The 21,288-nt window shown below is 45.9% G+C and overlaps 1 protein-coding gene across 3 annotated transcripts in view; it reads right to left on the bottom strand.

Annotated features, from left to right (window-relative positions):
* Positions 1-111: 111 nt before the first annotated feature.
* Positions 112-21,288, bottom strand: part of LOC135902456 (nephrin-like) — a 59,524-nt gene continuing 38,347 nt past the window's right edge. For 2 of the 3 annotated variants that reach the window (XM_065432538.2, XM_065432539.2), the window contains 8 exons: positions 19,998-20,238; positions 17,037-17,324; positions 12,113-12,394; positions 7,511-7,807; positions 7,121-7,417; positions 6,276-6,446; positions 3,546-3,670; positions 112-2,230 (listed from right to left, as the gene is read on the bottom strand). In XM_065432538.2, coding sequence (XP_065288610.1) covers positions 2,000-2,230; positions 3,546-3,670; positions 6,276-6,446; positions 7,121-7,417; positions 7,511-7,807; positions 12,113-12,394; positions 17,037-17,324; positions 19,998-20,238 — 1,932 coding nt within the window. In that variant the 3' untranslated portion in view covers positions 112-1,999. The remainder of the gene's footprint in view (positions 2,231-3,545; positions 3,671-6,275; positions 6,447-7,120; positions 7,418-7,510; positions 7,808-12,112; positions 12,395-17,036; positions 17,325-19,997; positions 20,239-21,288) is intronic. The other variant, XM_070537805.1, reaches the window with a different exon arrangement.

Raw genomic sequence — 21,288 nt, 5'->3', positions numbered from 1 at the left:
AAACACACGAGAAGAAAGAAAGAAAACGAAAAAATGCGGACGCAGGAGTGAGAACTTCTGTGCACAAAAATAAACTTGTGCAACCATTTTATTATGTACAAAGTCGTCCAGTTAACAATATGGTTTCTTAGCTGAATACAGATATTTTTTCTTTCTTTTTTACACCAAGTAGGATGTATGGCATAGTGTACCAGAACATTTATGTTGCATTTGCTTTCCTGGCACCATAGTGCCAACGCCTTTTTGCTTCAATGAAGACAAAAAGAAACGATCGGTGGCAGGTTGAATGAGGAGTTTTTTTTTTGTTTTTTCAGGGATTTCCATAACGTCCCGCGCAACGGCACAATCGAATACTCAGTTGGAGCCACGAGAATAAATCCTGGCAATTAGCGAGTGCTTGTCCGCATAAACACAAACTATCACAATCACGTCCGAGGCACAATAGGCGAGTACTTAGCGAAGTATTGTCCAAGGAATACGCCATTTATATAAAAGAAATGCTTTAAAGGCAGGTAAGAAACTGGGACAAAGCTGTGCTTCATTGTTGAACGTTCTTTTCCTAGCGAGCTTACCGCATCTGCCACGCTGTGCAACTTGATCGTGCCTCCCAAGAATCACTAGGTTTCTTCGTAATTATGACAATGCTGGAAAGATGGTTTGGCGGTGTTTGTCGGAAAAATTGGGGCGGCCTGCTTTTTGTGCAAGAGAGGAAATGTAGTGGATGAATGAAACGCGCCAATTGCTTACATAAGAACATGGCTAAGGCGTCATGTTTGCCGTGTTGGAATGACTAACCAAGTGTTTTGATAGGGTTTGGCTTTATCGTTTCCCGACTACATACTTCGCTTTGTTCTCAGCGCCCGGAGACGCCCTCAGTTTCCCCCTTTTCGATAGGCTGCGCGGCTTGTATGCTCGGTTCTGCGGACCGCATTGATCAGTGCTCCTCTCCGTAGCGCCGTTATATAGCGTGATGAGAGCATTGCTGAAATGATCTAAACTAGTCGCGGTTCTCAGAGCACCGCTGGCGAGTGGCATCATGAAAATAATTCATTCAGCTGTGCTCACTGCCATTAAAGCCACTTCAGCATTGTCGCCACTGATCAGTTATTCGACACTGTTGTAAATGCTCAATGGAGCTGGTGACGGAGGATGAGGCAGTTCGGTTGCTGCACTTGTCGGCCTATCTCTCGTTCAGCGATTGCTGTAAGTTTGCAAACAGCCGCCTATGCGAGAGGAAAAAAAGTAGAAGGTGACAAAGTGATAAAGCGCTCTGAAAAAAAAAAAAGGTCGCCTCCAGCACTTCGCGGCATTTGCTTATTATGTGTAGGTAGTGTCCATATCAGCGCCATAACTACACTGCAGTCAACATTTTCTGCCCTCGTTGGCCCTCTTCGGAGCATTCCTGTCGTTATTCTTAAGAACAGATGGAATACGAAGGTCTACGCGCGAGCGCGAGAAATCCTGGAGTGCGGAAGGGGCGCCAAGGGGTTTCATATACCCACCAGTGTGCCACCCACGTGAAGAGCGATGAGGCAGCCCTTAACGCACTCGCTCACGCTCAGGTTATTGAGAAAGCGGCTGCAATGGCGTAGGACGGCAAAAGCCGGCGTTATTTTATTAAGGTTTTGTCCGTAATTTGACCAGGCTCATAACGTTCGCTTCTTGGCCCGAGGTTGCGGAAATAATGCCCGGTAGTGCCTAGTTCAAGGTGTCTGAAAGATCACAGGGACCACAGAGTACACGGCATCATGACAACAGGTCTCTGAATCACATTGTCTGCGCGGCAAAATATGAACGCGAGGAATTCTACATATGTATAAAGACTGTTCAATCATTCTCAAAAACACGCCGGGAAAAATACGATGTTCCAGCCGCTTGTTCCCGTCACAATAATGGAGCGAATTCAAAGGGAGTCTCTCACAATACGGCGTGGCTGCAGCATTCTGCGAGTGTCCGTGAGCAAAGCTTGCACATTGCTTTGCTTGACGCGGCAGAGCGGTCACACCATGTGGCTGCCCAGCTTTCCGAGAACGCAGCTCACGGCCGCAGCATGCGGATGGCTGGGCGTTGTGCGCACAATGGAGTCCTGCGCGACCGGCGGTGCGTGATTTGAGCCTCGGGGCAGCAGTGATTCGCTGGGGTCGAACACTTCGTGCGGCGCAGCTGGCGCATAGATGGCGTCCGTGCAGCACTCTTCGATCTCAGGTTTTTCTTCACTAGGAGGTATTTCCTGCGAAGGACCAGGGCATAGGGTCCATGAAGGGTCGTACGCACACATGTTCAAACAGGCTCATGCCGCTCTAACGCGTCAGTGTAAGCACTGTGACGTCTGGTCCCACGAAAGAGCGTTTACTGACCACTCAGAATACTGACCGGTATGATAGTCACGGTGGTGGGAGCCACTCCCAGACAGCGCTGATCCCGAGGCGCCGATGTAACGAGCAATGACAGCGGCATTAGCTTTGAACGGTCGCCAAATGAGATGAATAAATACTTGTTCAATGTGGTTTATTTCAGTTCACTAACAAATTACATCCAGGCAGCATGACAATATATTTTTCTGGGAAAAATTAAATAAAAAAAGAAGAGACGACAACGTCAAACTTGCGATCGTTACACAATGCCTATAAATATGCGTTCCATGCACAGACAAAACGAAACAACATTCACGTAATCTGTGGACTACGTTTACGGCACTGTTTTAATTGCTTGAGAAGCTGCTGGAATCACCATGTCCTGCTGAAATAATTGTTCTACAACTTCTATCTCTGTGTAAGCGGTGGTGGAGGTTGGTGGTCTCAGAAGAAAAGTGCGCGCAAATAACATTGTTGATAATATGGGGAATAAGCACATCACAGGAAGAGGGATTACTAAAAAATAATGACATGGACACCTTAACAGTTGTATATGGCGACTGGTATAAAGAGGAAAACCTTTGACGCAGCATTGTAAAACCTAGCAAACTGTTTTACGCTTATACACTTACATTTGTCAGACATGGAACACCCCTCGTAAAAATGTTTAGATCAGGCTGCAGCCTGTATCTAACAAATAGATGAAAAAACTGTCAATACAACACAAGCATCTGTGAATAGTGTTATGCGGTACGCATGGGTGGACTCTTTCTCTGGAAGATTTGTGACAGTTCATGCAAGCAAGAATGGCATATGAAAATGGCATTTGTCGACTGTCTGGATTCTGTCAGCTACAAAATCATATGCCTTGACGACCTTTACTTTTCGCAACTTTTCATATTATACTTCTCAGCTAGCTAACGACATTCGCGACTAGCCATAGCATAAGTCAGCATAGTGGAAAGGTGATTACAAGTTAGCAGAACAGGACAGAGGACGCCCGGTGTTGCCGTCTTAGGGATTTAGTGTCCATGCGAATGTCTCTTACGAACAAGACTTTTTTCCATCATGCAGAGGAGCTGCACAACTACGGCAAAAACTATCACGTTGTTAAACTTTAGTGCCAAGAGTATGCTGATAGCACTGCTGCTGGTGGTAAATGAAGCCTTGCGAGCCTGGGCCTTTACTTACAGTTATGGCTTGACCAACGTAAACATCACTCGTCGCCATGGAGTGCCCGTCGAAGGTGGACTCATGGCTTGCCGAATTGCAAAACTGCATGTCCGCTGAATGGCCGACAGAGTTCTTCTCGGATGCTGCAATAATAATAAAAAAGGAGGTTAATGTAATTAACGTCCTGAAGGCGATGGCAGCTGAAGTACAAGCAGAAGCATAAAAGAAAAGCGACTAGGAAATTAAACAGGCCTGCAGAGAAAAAACACGTAGGCTCTATTTTTTTTTCTTGAGTGAGGCGGAATAAGCGGATCTTATAGTTTACTGGGAATTCTATTTTCTCTAAACGCATGCGAAATTCATCTGTGTCCTTGCTTCTGTCTCGTTCCGCCCTGTACTTTGTGTAAATAATACAAGTAATGCGAACAATTACTTGGAAATATATGTAGATGCAACGCACATTGGGAATCTATGTTACTTGGGCCTTTAGAGAAGCGGTTACCTGATGCTATAAAACTAAATACGATGCGCAAAAAATTAAATGCTAGCCTCTCCTCCTTTCTCTTAATTAAAATGTACTCCTCCTCCTCCATGTTATGTAAATTTTTATGCAATGCAATGGTGACAGTTCTAATGTCATGAGAGAGAGAGAGAGAGAGAGATTTTAGACGGCGTAAAGACATCGCTGGCATGCTACTCTGCGCGTGGAAGGGAATGAGGGAGAGAAAGAGAGAAGACGAGAGGCGCATAAAGAAGGAATAAGTAAAAAAAAAAGAGCAATGAATTTTCTGACTCTTGGGCAACGGCGTGCAATGGTAGAGTCCATCTTTCGGTGTATGCACCGCCCTACAATGAGGTGACAGAATTCGCCGCGTGAGATGTGCATGAGGGTGACAGAGTAGAACTAAAGTTTGTCGAGTGGACCAATGTTTTTTAAGTATATAAATAAAAAGTTCATCGCACGCCTCTGTTGCGTGAGGCAGGCTAAAGGGCCTAAGACATAGTTAAATGACAAATGTCTCTGTGTAAGTGAATGCATGCAATGTTGATAGAACGCACGCTCGTCGACATACGCTCGACACTCAAACAGGATTAGCTACACGGTTCCTATTGAGCCACAGTTGTTGCAGTGTGGACTTGTCACTTGACCGAAACGGTACCGTAAGCCGTTTCCATAGGCGGTGCTCAGGCGAAGACGGTGATGTAGAGTTTACAAATGGCGAGCAATGCTGGATGAGAGTCTGGATCTCAGATTTGGTCCCGGCTCCGGAGGCCGCATTTCAATGGGGGCAAAATGCGAAAACACGTGTGTACTTAGATTTAGGCGCACGTTAAAGAACACCAGCTAGTCGAATTTTCTGGAATCCCCCACTACGGCGCGCCTCATATTCAGAAAGTGGTTTTGGCACGTAAAATCCTAAGATATAGATCTGAGATTTGGGTCGATTGAGCAAAGGAAAAGGTAATGTTGGGTCGGCGAGCTGCAGAGCCGATCCTTTTCTTCAGAAGCAAATCTTTTAGCTAGTTGAGAAACATCAGATGTAGTGAAATAAATCCGCTTATATTTTATGTGTTGAAGAAGCTTCATCTGCTTTTTCGTTGGCAGAATACCACAATGAGCCGGTATGCACTGAAATGTGCTACAGTGGCCTGATGCAATGGCCAAGTGATGTAAGTACGCAATGTTTATTTTTCCACGCTACCGCGTCTACAAGCTATGTCCAAATGTGAACAGCAGTTCACGTCAATGCAGACTGTGAGATGTCGATGTAGTAATACCACGGCGACAGAGGCAATGTTTGATGTTTGTCAACGTAAGAAGATGAGATGGGGTGCACGCAACGAGAGGTGCAACAGAAAATGCAGCGGACCCCTGTGATGGAAGACAAAGGTGAACAGTTCCTTCTGTGTGCTCGGAAATAAAATTGCACGCATATTTTTGTATTTGCATAGCCTTTAATTGAGACGTTTCCCGAAAGTATCAGTTAACATTGATTTCAACAAATGCATCGGAACTACCGTAACACTTTCTTTCTGTGTGTGAACTATTCGGCGAGACAGTAGCCATATAGGCACAATTAGTAGCCACGGTCAGCAAATTTCGAGTGAATTCGCTAAGAAAGGTTCGCTTTAACAGGATCATGAACTGCTAATTTTATCGACTAAAAGAGATGTGAAGCAATAACATTTGAGAGGGTATATCATACGATGTTCTACGCCCATAAATCTGCGCTGAGCAAACGGTTGTATCGCCGCCGCAGCAGCAGCCTGCTCAGGCGTGAACGCCTTCGCCTCCTCCTTTACGACCGTTACGAGAGCGCCGTCACGTGACGCTGACGTAATAGCCTGCGCCCGCATTCTCTCCGGCTCCGTACTCCTCACCTCTTGACCTATTTCCTTAATTTTTTTGGCCTCCACGTGCCTTCCCTTTTTTTCCAGGCGGCTGATGGCAGACAACCCACAACGTCAAGCGCCTACGAATAATGGGCTTAGTACTGTCAGAATAAAATTATGATAGGAACTGAAGTATAACGGAAATATTTTTCTTAATTTCTTTATTCAATACTGCCAACCTTGTGCAAGTCCAATCAGAGTGGGTGAAAAGATAAACAAAGCAAGTATCTACAAAGTTAACCAAGTTTCAATGTATCAAAATATGGCGAAAGGCAACAGAATCATTCCTAAGGTGGACGAGTTGGTACGTATTGAATGATCAATGACAAGGGCGCCGTGTTATTGGTAACGCACCGGCCAGCCGCCGCCGCCTCCTGCGTCGACGGCGCACGAGACAGGCGGCCAGCAATCCGTTGAGCAGCAGCGTGGCACCGGCAGCGACGGTGACGAGCAGGAACTGTGCCACCGTCGCCTGGCGTCCGCCAAGAGCGTCCATCACGGCGCCGCTGTGAGGCCAGCTGAAGGCTGCGAGGGGAAGTCACGTGGGTGAGCTCTGGAGGGCGTGGATAGACAACTCCGTGCTTGGATTTTGCTGTCTGCCGATTTGAATGGTAATGATGAGGAGAACGCATTTAATAAGCGGTCTAAACTATTCATCTTGACTTTCGGCAAAGATGGTTGTAGCTTGTCGCGCCTACAAGCTTATTCAAGCACGTCACGCAGTGAAAGTAGACGTCTCCTATTTTCTCTGGCACTGACGTGACGACACTGCATTCCCCCAGCTCCTGTCATCACCCTCCGTTTTCAGCGCACCACACAAGGACTCGACTATACAGCGCTACTCTACCGACCCACTTCGAAATGGCGAGAGCTCCGGAAGGATATCCCAGCTAACTTTAGCCATGCTGTTAAATGAATACCAAAGATAAGAAAAAAACACGTTGCGATACACGATTTTAAGAGCTATGGTGTTCGTTCGTCAGAGGTATGACGACTGAACACCGTAGGTTTATAATTATATCATGAACCCTGCTTTTTCTCATGTGTTTTCTTTAACAGCTTGGCTAAAGTTAGCTGGGACACACCTTGTGTTGTGTTCGCAATAGTTCGCATGGTTAACGCTCAAGACTTTGGCATACGATGTTTTGTAATGTGTTTAACACTTCATGATGGTGGAAAGCATAGATCCGACCCCTTACTCTTTGTCGTGACAGCGGGTGACTCGTGGCTGAAGACGCTATCGCCGAGCGCATTGCGCGCTTGCACGCTAAACGCGTACTCGACGCCGGACTCGAGTCCCTGCACGAGCAGCTCGAAAACGCCCTGTGCCGAGGCAGTGTGCTCGTAGCGGATGGAGCCCGGTCCGCCGCCGAGCCGCCGCGTGCGCACGCGGAACTGCTGCTCGAGCCCCCCGTCGAAGCCCGGAGACCACACCAGCAGCACGCTCGAGTGGGTCACGTTGAGCGCGCGCGCGGCCGTGGGGGGGTCGGGTTTTCCTGCGTCGGGAAGGGGGCGCACGAGGCGCGGCCGGAGTGAGCGCCCGAGCTGACGAAAATGTCCACGGATGGAGCGAGCAATGCAGTGCTTACCCCTTGGTCGCACCGTGAACCGGGACCAGTCGTAGCCGAGCTCGTTGCGCGCGGTGCACGTGTAGCGGCCGTAGTCGCCGAGCTCGACCCTCTCCACGGACAGCGTGGACTTCCAGCGCACCACGTCCTCCTGCTCGCTGCGCACGACGCGCCGCATGTCGCTGTCCAGCGCCACCTTGCCGAACGACCAGACGAACGCGGGGCCCGGCGCACCGTGGGCAGTGCAGGACAGCGACAGCGGCCGGCCAAGTTCGGCCGCCAGCGTCGTCTCGCGGGCCTGCAGCATGGCCGCCTTGACTGCGCCGCGAAAAGCAACAGGACATCGCGTCGCTACGGGGTCGCCGCATCGATGGGTGGTCAGGGACGCTCTCGTTTAACCACTGTCCCGGTTCACCAAGCTGTATCCGCTGCTATAGCTTTGTCGAAAAAGAAGTTCCGGGTTTGATTCACTGCGGCACTCCGATGAAAGCGGAATGCAAAAGCGATCGTGTATACATAATACAGATTTGGTGCTATACGTCAAATCAAAGAATTCCGCACGATTAACTGTGGCAATTCTCATACGCCCGCTGTTGATCGGGGACGCTGAACTAACTAACTAACTAACTAACTAACTAACTAACTAACTAACTAACTAACTAACTAACTAACTAACTAACTAACTAACTAACTAACTAACTAACTAACTAACTAACTAACTAACTAACTAACTAACTAACTAACTAACTAACTAACTAACTAACTAACTAACTCACCAACTAACTAACTAACTAACTAACTAACTAACTAACTAACTAAATAAATAACTAACTAACTAACTATTCATTTAATCATGAATTACGGTATATTGTAGTGACATTTCTCTAGTTCTTTTCCGTGCTTCGTTAGTACACCGTGCGGTGCTTTCTGAGTTATGTCACCAAAACAGTCCATTCGGTAACGGCACATGTTAACAATGCAACAGAATAGGGTGAAAAAGAAGCGCGCTAAATTACAACTGCATTACAGTTGGTATTTAGATAAAAAAAAATATGTGGTGAGGCCAGCTCCGAGGCGATAAAAACACTTGTTGGCGGAGTTGAACCTCCCCCCATCCGTCCCGAGCTGCCTCCCCCGCTTTCCTCCATATATGGCGCGCGAGATTGAGCCGCGATCGTCAGGTGCCCTTTGTGTCAGGTGCGTTTTGTCGTCAGGTGTTTTTACTGATTTGGCATTGCTTCGTTGACAATGTACGTTGTGGCTCCTTCCACCCATTTTCAGCATTAGTTGTCCCATGCGCCTGCCTCAAACGTTTCTTTATAACGATGAAGTTTCTTATGTTTGTGGTCCCTTACTTTGATCCCGTAATATTTAACAGATAACCAAACTCCGACGCTTTCGCACGTGTTTATTGCTAAATATGTGCGACATTGGCAGAGCAACGTTCACCATGGTACGGTGGCTAAATGGGTAGGTGTGCCGACCGGCGTAGTTGACTGTTCCTCCGCATTATGACGGCAGGAGATCATGGGGCTGCGTCCAGAGGCCTGTCGCGAAGAGCGCGTCGTTTGCTACTCATTCTGTTGTTGTTGTGTGTGTATGTGTGTGTGTAGTATTTAAAATAAATTGCTTTTCCACTAAAACTTCAGAAAAAGAATGGTTACCATATGGTTAGAGAGTGTATAAAAGTGTGAGGTTCCTTGCTGCAATGAGTAATCTTGAAAATCGGTCATTTATATCGTCTGTTCACACGCCGACGGTACGGTGCGTTGCGCTCGCAGTCGCGATAGCTCTCCAAGTTCCCGTAATTCACCTCGACGTTTAAGGAGCTAAGGGAATACGGTGATGTTCGTGGGTGCTAAGCTCCTGAGACGCCGGGACAGAGTGAGTTCCTGCAAAGAAGAAAACTAATCGGAGAAGCAACACTTGCTTTACGTCGAATTCTAAGTTCGGCTACAAAAATGCCGGCCACGGGCGAAAACTTTGCTGGTTTCAATGCAGCGAGACCCAGAACTTTCCGAGAAACGTGAGCTTGCAATTCATCGTGTGGAGAAAATGGTTCAATTGCATTAGTCGTGTACGAACGCCGCTTCGAGGGGTGTATTTCACTGAGTGTACACGACAGGCTGGAAGGTTGTGCAGATTTCGAGGGTGTATCTCCGCCTCGGTGCCTTCGATGTTACCAGACGCTCCGGCTCACATAGTGAAGCAAACTACCCCTAAAGGAACATGCGATCCGACCAGATGCCGGCCTTTGAAATAATCCTGAATAGACAGCCAGCCATACTTTCACACACTTCAAGCAAATATGATGAGAATGAAAATGACGCGTGTTGTATATACCGGTCAAGAATAAGTATATGTAGATAAGTGAAGAAGTGAACCTGTTGAAATAAGGCCCACAAAACGATTCTGTGTGAGATACTTGAAGTTTTGATGAGTACGACGAAAAATATCAACATTGCAGTGCAAAATTCGGCGTGAAGTGCAGCGTTGCCATTTGTTGGGCGTGTTGGTAAATTGAAAGCATATTTAGCGCCAGCAAACAAGGACTGAAGGGAGACGACAACACAATGCGCTAGCGCATTGTGTTGTCATCTCCCTTCAGTCCTTGTTTGCTGGCGCTAAATATGCTTTCAAGTGCAGCGACCGTGGTTCACAAGAAAACGACTGCCGCATGTATCGGCTGATGTTTCTTCCTTTCTCCATAGCTCAATCCTACAAGACTGGTCGGTTTTGAGCAGCGCGAACTCAAACTTACTTACAAACAGCATCATGCAGTTAATCATTTGCTCGGTTGAACTTTAATTCTTGCAAAGGGCAAGAGCAACTTGGCTACTGAGCGTATTCCATAAAAGAAAAAATAAAGCACCTTACGCTACACTAGGACGCTGTGATGCAGTGCCGTATTTCATTTAAAGCTATATATATAGTTTGCTGTAAAAGCTTGGTGTGGCTGGTTTGCGCGTGCGACTGACGAATTGCCCTATTGCACTCAAATATACGTGTGCACGATCATCACGAGTACAAACAATGTGAATTTGCAAGCTAACAATTACTGCTCTCATGGAATTAAGCATAGGTCTTTGAACAAGGTAATATTTTTTTTGTTATAGAAACAAGTTAATTTCTATTGTCAAAAATTATGTTTGATTTAGGTTGTAAACATGTACGGCTCGTTTACAATAGGGCCTATAAAGAAAAAAAAGGAAACCAGGGGCTTTAATTGTGCGGTTATCAATATTTATTCGATTGTAGTTTACATTCCTTTAAAGGAAATCATTTCGCTTCCGCATTTTGTGGTATAAGGATAATTCCTGGACGAATTACGTTCGCGTACACCTATACATATTGTTTCGTAAAAGAAATTTCGCTTTTCGCGGTTTATAAGAACTGATCAAAAGCTAGTTCATTCGCGTAGAGCTTGTGCTCCTTCTAGTATGATCATGCTTAACTTGTTTACTGAACTAAACAGTGTCAAGAGCTCTGTATTTTTGCCTCTTAAACCGGGAAAGCTGATGGACAAGGCAAGTACTTACCTTCCTTCGCAAGTGACAGAGCTCCGCTGCGTTCAGAAATTTGCAACTGTCTATGATGTCACCGTGAAGACGGTTTGCAGCTTAACTACACTGACAAATACGCCGAAATACGACTCGCGCCGCTTGCGACAGGCCTCTGACCGCAGCGCCACGTTTGTCGTCATGAGGCGGAGAAGCGCTGAACTACGCTTCCTGCACGAGAGACGGCTCACTTACCCATCTAGCCACCGTAACCATGGTAAATAACTTTCCATGTTCTATAAATATCCATTTTGCCAGTAAAATTTTGAGAACGGTTGCATGCACAATGGTGTTAATTGCTGCAGAACGAACTTATGAAAGCAGCTTCAAAAATGTTGTGTTAAAGGGACACTAAAGTGAAAAATGATTTCCTCTGCATCAGTAAATTATCGTTCTACAACACCAAAAACACCACTCTTGCAACGCTAAGACGTTTGGTAAACCAGAAAAAGCGCAAGAACGAAATACGGGTGGCGACGCCTACTTAAGTTCCCGCACCTGGGGGCTGTGACGTCTTGGATTTTGAAGGCATCTTCTAGGGCCTACTAACTATATATAGCGGTATAGATTGACTACATTGTGTTCTAAAGGAACCAAATATTAAACATGGCAAGTTTCTGGAACTTTTATTCAGCCAACGCGGCCCAAATGCGAAAACAAACTTTGGAATCCCTGACGTCACGTTGATGTACCGGCGCTGGGGTTTCGGCGCGAAATTCAAATACTGATACTTGGACCTTCATTTTCTCATCTAATAATCAAACTATTTTTTTGAAATGACTGCCTGCAGGGTTCTCAAACAATGCTTCATTAGTCTAAACTGATTTATTGTTTCGCTTTAGTGTCCCTTTAAAGAGCCACGAAATTCGAAGGCAACGGAAGACGCACAGACAAACGCATGCAGTGCCAATCAAATCGGCTTCGTCGCAGTACTGCATCCGTGCACAGACCCTATAGGTGCACTGCTTCCTGCAGTAACTTAACGATAACACTTTCTGTCGATGCTGTCGTGTCGTACCCAGCCAGCTCGTGCCAACCGTCGCCACACAAAGTTTCCGCTCACACTTTACGACCAGCCTGGCGGCCCGGGCCACCTGGCTGCCCAGGCCATTGTGGGCGACGCACTCGAACAGGCCTTCATCCTCCCGGGTCACGTTGAGCAGCGTGAGGAAGGCACGGCCCCGCTCCAGAAGCAGCCTGGCGCGATGACGAAGGTCGAACCCTGGCCGCCGCCACCGGACCACGTCGCCCGTGAGCGGGTCCGCGTCCGCGGCGCAGGCCAACGAAGCGTTCTCGCCCGCACCGGCCAGCACCTGCTCCGTTATCTTGGTGATGCGGGCAGGGTCTGCGCAGTGGCCAAGCCGACATTCTTTTTCCACGCGGAACTGGCGCAGTATAACTTCCGCAACTGACGGCGCTGTAGCGCCGTACCGTCCGTCGTAGTGATGCAGTGAAGCACTCTTTAACGGCTTTATGTAGCGACATTGTTCGGAGACATGATCAGCGGTTGGTTGTCTCGAAGCGCAAGTGCCCGCGCACTGGCTTCGGAGCAGCTCGACATGCAAGCCACGAAGAGGCGCACACGTGGTCAAACGATATAATGCACTCGTACTCGATGTTCACACACTGCCCTAGTTATCTGTGCAAGCTTGGCGGACGAACAATCGATAAGGCATGAAATAGACTGGTTGATCTGAAAGTCGTCTCATTTTAGCCGCCAGCAGTTAGAAGGTCTTGATAGCAAACTGGATACGTTGGGGCATCGTATTACCAACCTTTGCCACCATCAAGCTTCTTCACTCATCATGTGATAATGTCAAGCTGTGTACATTTATCCTTTCAGACGACGCCGAGAGAAGCACTCTGCTGCATGGCTATGCGTACGTCGCAGTGTACCCTCAAGGAGTTCTTTCGTATATGGGGATGTCAGTAGTATAGCCACGCGCCCATGCATAAAAGTATTGGAGATTATAACGTCAATGAGCTCAGTGAAGTAGTTTGTTCGTGCTACAGAATACAAAACCTGAGTATACTAAATGCCAAGGTGAGAAGGAAAGAAGGACAGGACATGGTTCGCTGCCTATTTGGTGAAAAATGGGAAAATACTAGTAAAACAACTCACTATGGATTCTCTGCATGCGAAGCACAGTAGTGAATTAAATGTTTTTAATGTTAGCCCACTGATGCACTCAGTTGTTGAAGGAAGTTGCCCTATGGGGTATCTGCTAGTCAAAAAATGTCCCTAGTCCTGCATATTCCCATCGCGAGCTGAGGCATGCTTAACATGTCCCACACGCTAGAAAAGAGCTCGTCTTCAGCTATGGGAAGTACTAGCTATCTGCCAAGACCGCGGCTTTCGCTCCTGGAAGTTCCACTAAAATTTCGTACTTTGGGCGCTATTTACACTCCACGTTAACAGGAAGATTTAGCTGGGGCGCTCCTATCTAAATACATGTAAAAGGAGAATTAGTTTTTCTCAGCAACCACTGCACCAAATTTGATTAGGTTTCTTGAATTTAAAAGAAAAACTTACACTCTAGTGACTGTTGGTTACGAATTTTCTATTTAGGTCGTAAAGGTATTATTAAAGGTTGCCAAAAATCGAAAATTTTTGAAGAAACGGAACTATCAAATTTACATTTCTGTAACTCAGCAAGAAAAAATAATGCAATTCTGTGAATTGCATCTAATAGAACATCTAAAGCGGAAAAAATTGATATGTTGCACGTTAACCTAAAAAAAATTAGTAATCCGTAAATACAGCTTTTGCAGAACCCTTGTACACAACGTAACAAATTCACGTAAGATATAAGTTGAGATATAGAATTTGTCCGCTTTGAGTGATCTAATGGATGCCGTTTACAGAACCACGATATCTGTTTTTGATGCAGAACTATTCATTTATACACTTCGTGCGTCTATCTTTTATAAACTTCCGAATTAAAAAAAATTCATAAAATTCAGGCCATAAATTAAAATTTCGCTTCCAACAGTCACTAGAATTAAACTTTCTCCCTCAAGTGCAACAAATTTAATTAAAATCGGTCTAGGGGTTATCTCAGAAAAGCGTTTTTTGCATTTTACATGTATTTGAATAGGCCGCGTCGGAGTTGAGCACGAGCTAAAGCTTCCTCTTAAGAGGAGACTTAAGCTTGGTGTCAGTGATAATCAGCTTTTTTTTTAACCTGTGAAATGAAGCAGAGTTCCCATTAGGCCACCTGCAGAAGTAATTATGTATAAATTTGCTGCATCTTAACAATCAAACTTAGCTGATAAATGATTGGGAGCAGACTTTTTATTAAGGTAACTCAACGTTCTGGAAAATTGGTCGAGAATCATCAATTTAAAAAATATCGAATAAAGTGTCAAGGTTACAACTTCGTAACTCCGCACCAAGAATCAATATAATCTGTCTGAATTAGACAAATCTAATGTATTTAATTTTCAGCTTGCATGAAATAATTAGTTCGTTTATTTGAATTTGTTTAAATGTCGTGTTTGCAGGGCGCAGGTACATTGAGGAGTTGTGTACAGTAAATCAATTGGTCTCCTTTACACACTCACAGAACTTTGTAGAACTTGAATTCTGATAGTGTTGCCGAGTTATGCGACATGAAATTTGACATGAATATCTGCTCCTCAGCGGTCGCTACGATTTTGTCTATAGTTCGCTAAAATTCTGTTTGCCACATGCATGGTAGGTCATAAGGTGGGAGGACATGCTGTCTTGTCCAGAACTGGATGACCAGCGAAAGCTGGTGGAGCAGGCCTTGGTGGTAGCAAGGGCCCACGGATTCTTGGAAGTAGGAAGCCGCCCACCTGAGGGCGAGGAGATCTATCTCACTCTCTCGGCATTAAAGACATGAGCGGTTATCTTTCTCTCTGTCTACATGCATGGTAGCACGGAAGGACCGAGGTCAAGTGTTCTCTTATAACGTCGAACCAGATATGCTGCCACCTTGTGGTCATGAGTGCCCAGCAGCTTTTAAGTAAAGGTCCTGCTTATGTGGCGAAATTCATTTAATCCCCAGTCCTTCGCGAAACTTCTTAATTTAAATGCTTGGCATGCTTTGCTCGATGCAGTTTCCACGAGCACATATATTATGGGTGTTTATTTTATGCTCATTTGTTGCAACAGTGGTGAAACTCGCTTGTTCTTGAAGCCGATAACAAACGGCCTTATTTATTTATTTTTTATTTAGATACTCTCAGGTCCACTAGAGAATAAGGGAGAGAGTGGTTGGCACTTGAACGATGTAGAAGTGGTGGTCTTGAATGAAGACTCATCGGAATTGCTGGCGACGAAGGCGGGGACGTGGTTCCAATCAGTTGCAGTGTTCGGTATGAAGGAATCTGCGTAATGGTTTGTGCGGCAGCTGGGCACATGGACATTAAGACTGTCATCAATGCGGGAGGGAATGCATGAAGGAGCAGCGATAAGCTCGCGTTTTAGCTTTGGAATATGGTAGAATATTTTACGAAAGAGGCACAGTCGAGCACCTTTCCGTGTAATTGCTAAGTCAGCGAGAGAACGCTTGATTGCTGACGCGCGAGCGTTGCAGGCGTAGTTGCGCGCAATAAAACGGGCATATCGATTCTGGATTGATTCAAGGGAAGAAGATAGGACAGAACAGGGATCCCAGTTACATGAGCCATATCCGAGTTTTGACCTGACGAGAGTTTTGCAGAGAGCTAGTTCAAAGATGTCGGGGTAGAGGAGAAATTACGGTGTATGAAATCTGGGCTACGGTTAGCATTATTAATTACGTAGGCACTGTGCATTTTTCGTGACAGGCTATTCGTAATATGGATACGAAGGTAATATGGATACGAGTTATATGAATGTAGGGATACACTGTTAAGTACATACGGGTAAAGCTGCGAAAGCTCACCTGCGCGTGATATTCTCATAGACTTGCATTTATTATTACTGAGTGACATCATCAATACGCAACATTGTTAAGATCGGCATGAAGCCAGACACTGCCATAGGAGTTGGCTATTTCGCGGTAAATAACACAGCCGCCAGCCTATCATCTGATAGGGGAGGAGACTTCATTAAACAAATCATTATTAAAAGTAAGAAATAGCCATGGTCCCAAGACCGAGCGCTGTGGTACTCCAGGGGGGACAGAACACACGAGTGACTTACAGTCATTACCAAAACGATTTGGGTGCGAGACGTTAGAAATCTTTCGATCCATTTTATCCAGAGAGACTGCGTCATTATAACGTTCGAACAAATGGCAGGCCAGGAAATATCGTATTTAAATTTGCATAGCGTTCACTTTTATGCCGCTCGTATTGCAAAAGAAGGAAGATGCCCAAGTGCAAGCACCCTCATTCAAGTGGATAGTTGGAACGACTGCTGACTCGTGTTTGATCAAAGATTAGCACGTGCCCCCCCCCCCCCCCCCCCCCCTCACCTTTGGATCAGCTCTCACGTTTCTCGCTTTTTGAAAATAAGACCGTTTTCAGGGAGCGCGTGGTATCCGCGTTATTAGTTGAATAAGTTATGCGCCTCGGCATGGTTTAAATATACGAAATTCGATAGCGCTTAGACGTATTATATTTTAGCTTAATAAGCAGCAGCCCTAAATGCTATTACGGCCGATATTGATTTTTTGCTTGTATTCGTGTGAATTACTTCTTGAAGTACTTTATACATTATACGGCAGTAGAACAGTTTTATTTTTGAGTGCTCCCGGTTCTTGTTCAAAGGTTGTGCGTACACATGTCTGCCTTTGGGCAATATTTATTATTTTTCTTCTTGGTGAATAACTGAATTCACTGATATAAACCTTTGTCATTAATTTTTGGTGCCTCGGTCCCTGTAAACTGGCGAATTGTCGAGTTAAACATCTTAACAGACCACCCTAGTGTCAGCTTTAGTGCCGACTCTGTGGAAAGGCAGGTAGTCAAACCGTGCGTAATTCGCTTACATTCCTTCACGAAGTGTTCGTGCATGCACCTCTACGAGTACTCACAATGCACTTTGACGACAACGGTGGCCTTGGCGGATCCGATGCTGTTGCTGGCTTCGAATTCGTAGCGTCCGCTGTCGTCCTTCTGTGCGTGGTTGATGAAGAGCGCCGAGGCGCGGTGGAAAACCCTACGCGTTTCCCGCCACGACTCCAAAGGCAGCGGAACGCCCTCCTTGGTCCATGCGTAGCTTATCTTCGAAGGGTAAGCCTTCGCGGACATGTTCAGCAGCACGCTGTCGCCTTGCTTCACCTCGTGTTTTGCCACGGGCGGGTGCAGGAACAGTGGCTTGTCTGGGAAGACCAAAAGCAGAGGCGAAGGCGCGTCAATATTAAACCTCGCCTGCGTACGTCATTGCGAAAGTGGACTTACAAAACTTTTGCCGATCGAAATCGCAGGAATGAGACTGTAGTGACGACAGATTCTCGCCTTTGGCGCCCACACATGCCAACTGCTTCGGCACCCAGCTCTGAGTGGCGGTCATTTAACAGCGACGGCAGTCGCGAACGCACAGAGACGTCATGTGTTGGAACTGGCCTCACTGGCGGAAATGTGTCTCAGCATTGTGTCTTTTTTTTATGATTGGGTCTGTGTTCAAAGTTGCGTCACAATAATACTTTGAAAAACTTGAGAAGCTTCAAAAGTAAAGCGTAGGCAGCGTGTATATTAATACATAGCGTTCCCAAGCGGCTTTGCGTACACAGAAGCACGAACTTCTTTGTACACGTTTTCCATTATTTTGTACTCTACGTTCCTTTACACGCCTCGCCGACAGCATCCCTTAAAGGGCAACTCCGGCTATTTTTCGATGTCTACTTATCTTAATAAAATTTTGAATATATGTTCTCTTTTGCCCTCTGATTATCTGTGCCAAACTATATGGCTGCAAGTTACTTAGTTTTCCTGAAATTCAATTTTAATTATTGGTTGCGTTCCCGACTCATGACTTTCTACTGGCCACCTTGTGTTTGTGATGTCAGAGACTACACCGCCACTGTCGTTGAAATCGTCGCTTAAATCCTCGCTGTCTAGTTCGGAAAATCTGTAAAAGCTCCTTGTGTCGCCAGGAGACATCATCAACTTCGTTTCTTTGGCGTTAGCGCCAAGTGTACTGCGTGTTTGCATCATGGTAGTATAGGATGTGACGTCAGTGAGTCATCGTGACGTCACCCAAAGCAGCTACCCGTTCCGGTTTCGGTATGTTGTTTATTACTTATTTGAAATTACTCATAAATTTCTAAGCAATTTGAACCACCCTACCGGTGACAGGTATGTCAATGCCATTTGAATATGACAATATCTTAACACGGTGTTGCCTTCAAACGCTGGAGTTGACCTTTAACGTTGCATTCCCATACTTGTAAACCTCCCTGGTATATTTTCATCCACCGAACGCCTATGACAACACTTATCACTACGTTCCCTTTAGTGGTGTAGTGCATGAAAAGTTTCGTTATGATATAAGCATCAATGCCAGAAGGAAAGAAACCTATCGCACAAAATGCGGGTTACACTTGCTAAGCAGCGACATCTGAAAGCAAAAGCCAAAAGCTCCGGACTACTAGTTTACGTATAAGAATAATAATTTCGTCTCTTCTCTACGCGCCAAATATTTATTGCAGTCACTCGCAAGCCCTGTGGCTTTCGCGCAAGGCGGCTTGCTTAGAATGCCGTCTATGGAAAATCCCGAACATGATTGTTGTATCCTGAGAACTATCCATGTGTGGAGTTAGTTACGAGTTATTATATTTTTATCAAAGATTCTACAGCAGCAAACACCATTTAGTTAATGTTGCAAAGAATAATACACATTTTGTAAGGAACAAGTTGACCTAGCAGTGAGTAAAACAACGCAACAAACAATTTGTTGTTTTGGCGTCCTATCGAAACTTACGTCATACAGGCTGTCGTGTGCTGTCAGTTCATACCTTGTCGACTATTTAAAAAAATTACATAAATTATTTCGCAGGACTTGTAAGCATCTTGCAAAGTGTCGTAGAAAAAACATGGCTGCCTGGGCGATCATTAACAGATTCACCTAGATGGGATTTACATTGCAGGTGCATTCCAATAAATATAACCCGCCACAAATACAGCTAGTGCTAGAGGATTTAGCAACGCCTTCAATTTCTAGCGAAAGGGGATGCCTGTGCTCGCATGGGGATGCGAAGCAATACGTGAGCACTTTACACACGAATACGAAGAATCGCTGCAGGAATAATGTAACTTGAGAAATGTACATTAAGACAACGGTTCTTTTCAAGCGGTGATTGCTGCGCGTTAGGCAGAAAGACAAATTTTATTATTGGAATGTCAGATTATGAATCAAGACAGCTTTGCTTCGAGGTCGCCTCAAGCCCAAAGAGCAAGAAATCTGCTCTGACCGTGATGCACAAGTCATTGCTTTTGTTTGCCCGAAGCCGGGCTTTTCCTAAACAGCTCCGGCATGTTTGGGAGTGTGGGTTATATGAGTGTGGGTCACACCCCGGTCGCCCGAAAGCTTGTCATTCTCAAGAAAGGCAACGTTAATAGTTACAGCGACGCGACACGCAAATGTAAGCAAACACAAATCTGAGAATAGGTTAGGAAACACCGTTCTGTCAGATAATTCCTCTTCTAAACGCATTTGTGAAAGCTTTTAGTGTCTTAAATTACTGCGTTTGACCGTCGTTTTTTGGCGCTGCCCTTCTGTCTCGCATTCTGATTCTAGTGTACCTGTAATGGCATCTATTACCGGGGAAGTAGAGCAAATGAATATCACTTTCACTACTAGCACGTCACGCCTACAAAAAATAAAAAGAAAAGAAAAAGAAAAAAACAGCCCATTTCCCTAAGCAAGGCTTCCCGTCCTCCGTGCGCGCGTGCGCGAGGTCGCTGCCGACACCGAGACTGAGCCACGTGAGCGCCGCCCTCCCTTCGGTGACTTTATTGCGTCGTTCACTGCTGCGGCAGGTCGGGTCCCTTACGTCGCACGCGCAGCGCCACGCTCCTGGTGGCGGCCGGCTGCACTTGGTTGGAGGCGAGGCAGGTGAACGTGGCTCCGTCGTCGGCGGCTGTCACGTTGAGGCGCAGTCGACTGCGTGTCGCCTTGCCGCCGTGCTGGGCCGCCACGCGGCTCTGGTGCTGGCCAGACAGGGTGCGGCCGTCGCGCTCCCAGCGGATGCTGCTCTCCGGGTTCGAGCTACCGGACTCGCACGTCAGTACCACCTGCCGGCGAACGACAGGGACAGGTGCTTTCATTGTCTGTTGATGGCATCTTCGTCAGGTCGTTAAAGGACGCGGCGCTAGGACTACAACGTCGTGAAAAGCACTGTTAAAGATGTATTTCACGTCACTTGGACTGCTCTCTCTCTCACTCTCTCTCTATGTCTCTCTCTTTCAACTTTCGACAAGACTTGCATTTGTGCTCATTGCTATCATTTCCCATTTGTATAAGTTACTCTTAAAGAACACATATGGGCAAAATTCAGCTCCCTAAACTATCTTTTTATTAAATTCCTATATTGCTCGTTTTCCAGCCGTCCATCCCGTACCTCTTCTTAGTTCCTGTTTTTCTGGGAAAATTAGGCCCACCAGGTTGGACAAATTTGAAGTTTATTTGTAACGCAAGAGATAACAATCATACATCTTCAGCAGTACATTAGGAGGCCCCAAAGTAGAACTGTCTGGGTGACCTCCTGTTTTACATTGCATACATGATAATGTATGCATTAACGCTTCACGCTTCCTTAGCCATTAAGATTCTTTACAGCTTTTGCCACATCTAGCAAGGATTGACTAGTGGGCTAGTTGTTTCATGATCGCTGAAAAGCAGCCCTAGAAGACAGGACAAAATCGCTCTGAGTGCCTATGTGCTCCTTCCTATATTGTCCCGTCTCCTAGCACTGCATTTGTCTTGTCACTACAACTCCTTGGAAGAACCGGCAGCACCAAACACACCTCCAGTTCTCTCGCCATCCCCACTAAGCACCCGCCATTTGAAGACTGGTTTTCCTCTTCCTACTCTATGCACCCACCTATGATCCTTCCCCATTGAGTATAGAGGAGGGTGAGCTACGTACGTAAAGGCTGCATGCAAAAAAAAAGAAGAAGATAAAAACAGTTGCTTCTTTAACGAAGGAATGTACCTATGTCGAAACATTGATTGCAAATAGATCCGTTGTCCTACCACTGTTGCTGCTTAAATATGCATTTCGAGGATAAGAGGGCCCTAATTCGCTGGCATTCAGTCTTCGTAATACGCACTGTAGCCGGCTT

This window comes from Dermacentor albipictus, chromosome 4, assembly GCF_038994185.2.
Source record: "Dermacentor albipictus isolate Rhodes 1998 colony chromosome 4, USDA_Dalb.pri_finalv2, whole genome shotgun sequence".
Taxonomy (NCBI): Eukaryota; Metazoa; Arthropoda; class Arachnida; order Ixodida; family Ixodidae; genus Dermacentor; species Dermacentor albipictus.
This window is presented reverse-complemented; position numbering and strand designations above follow the sequence as displayed.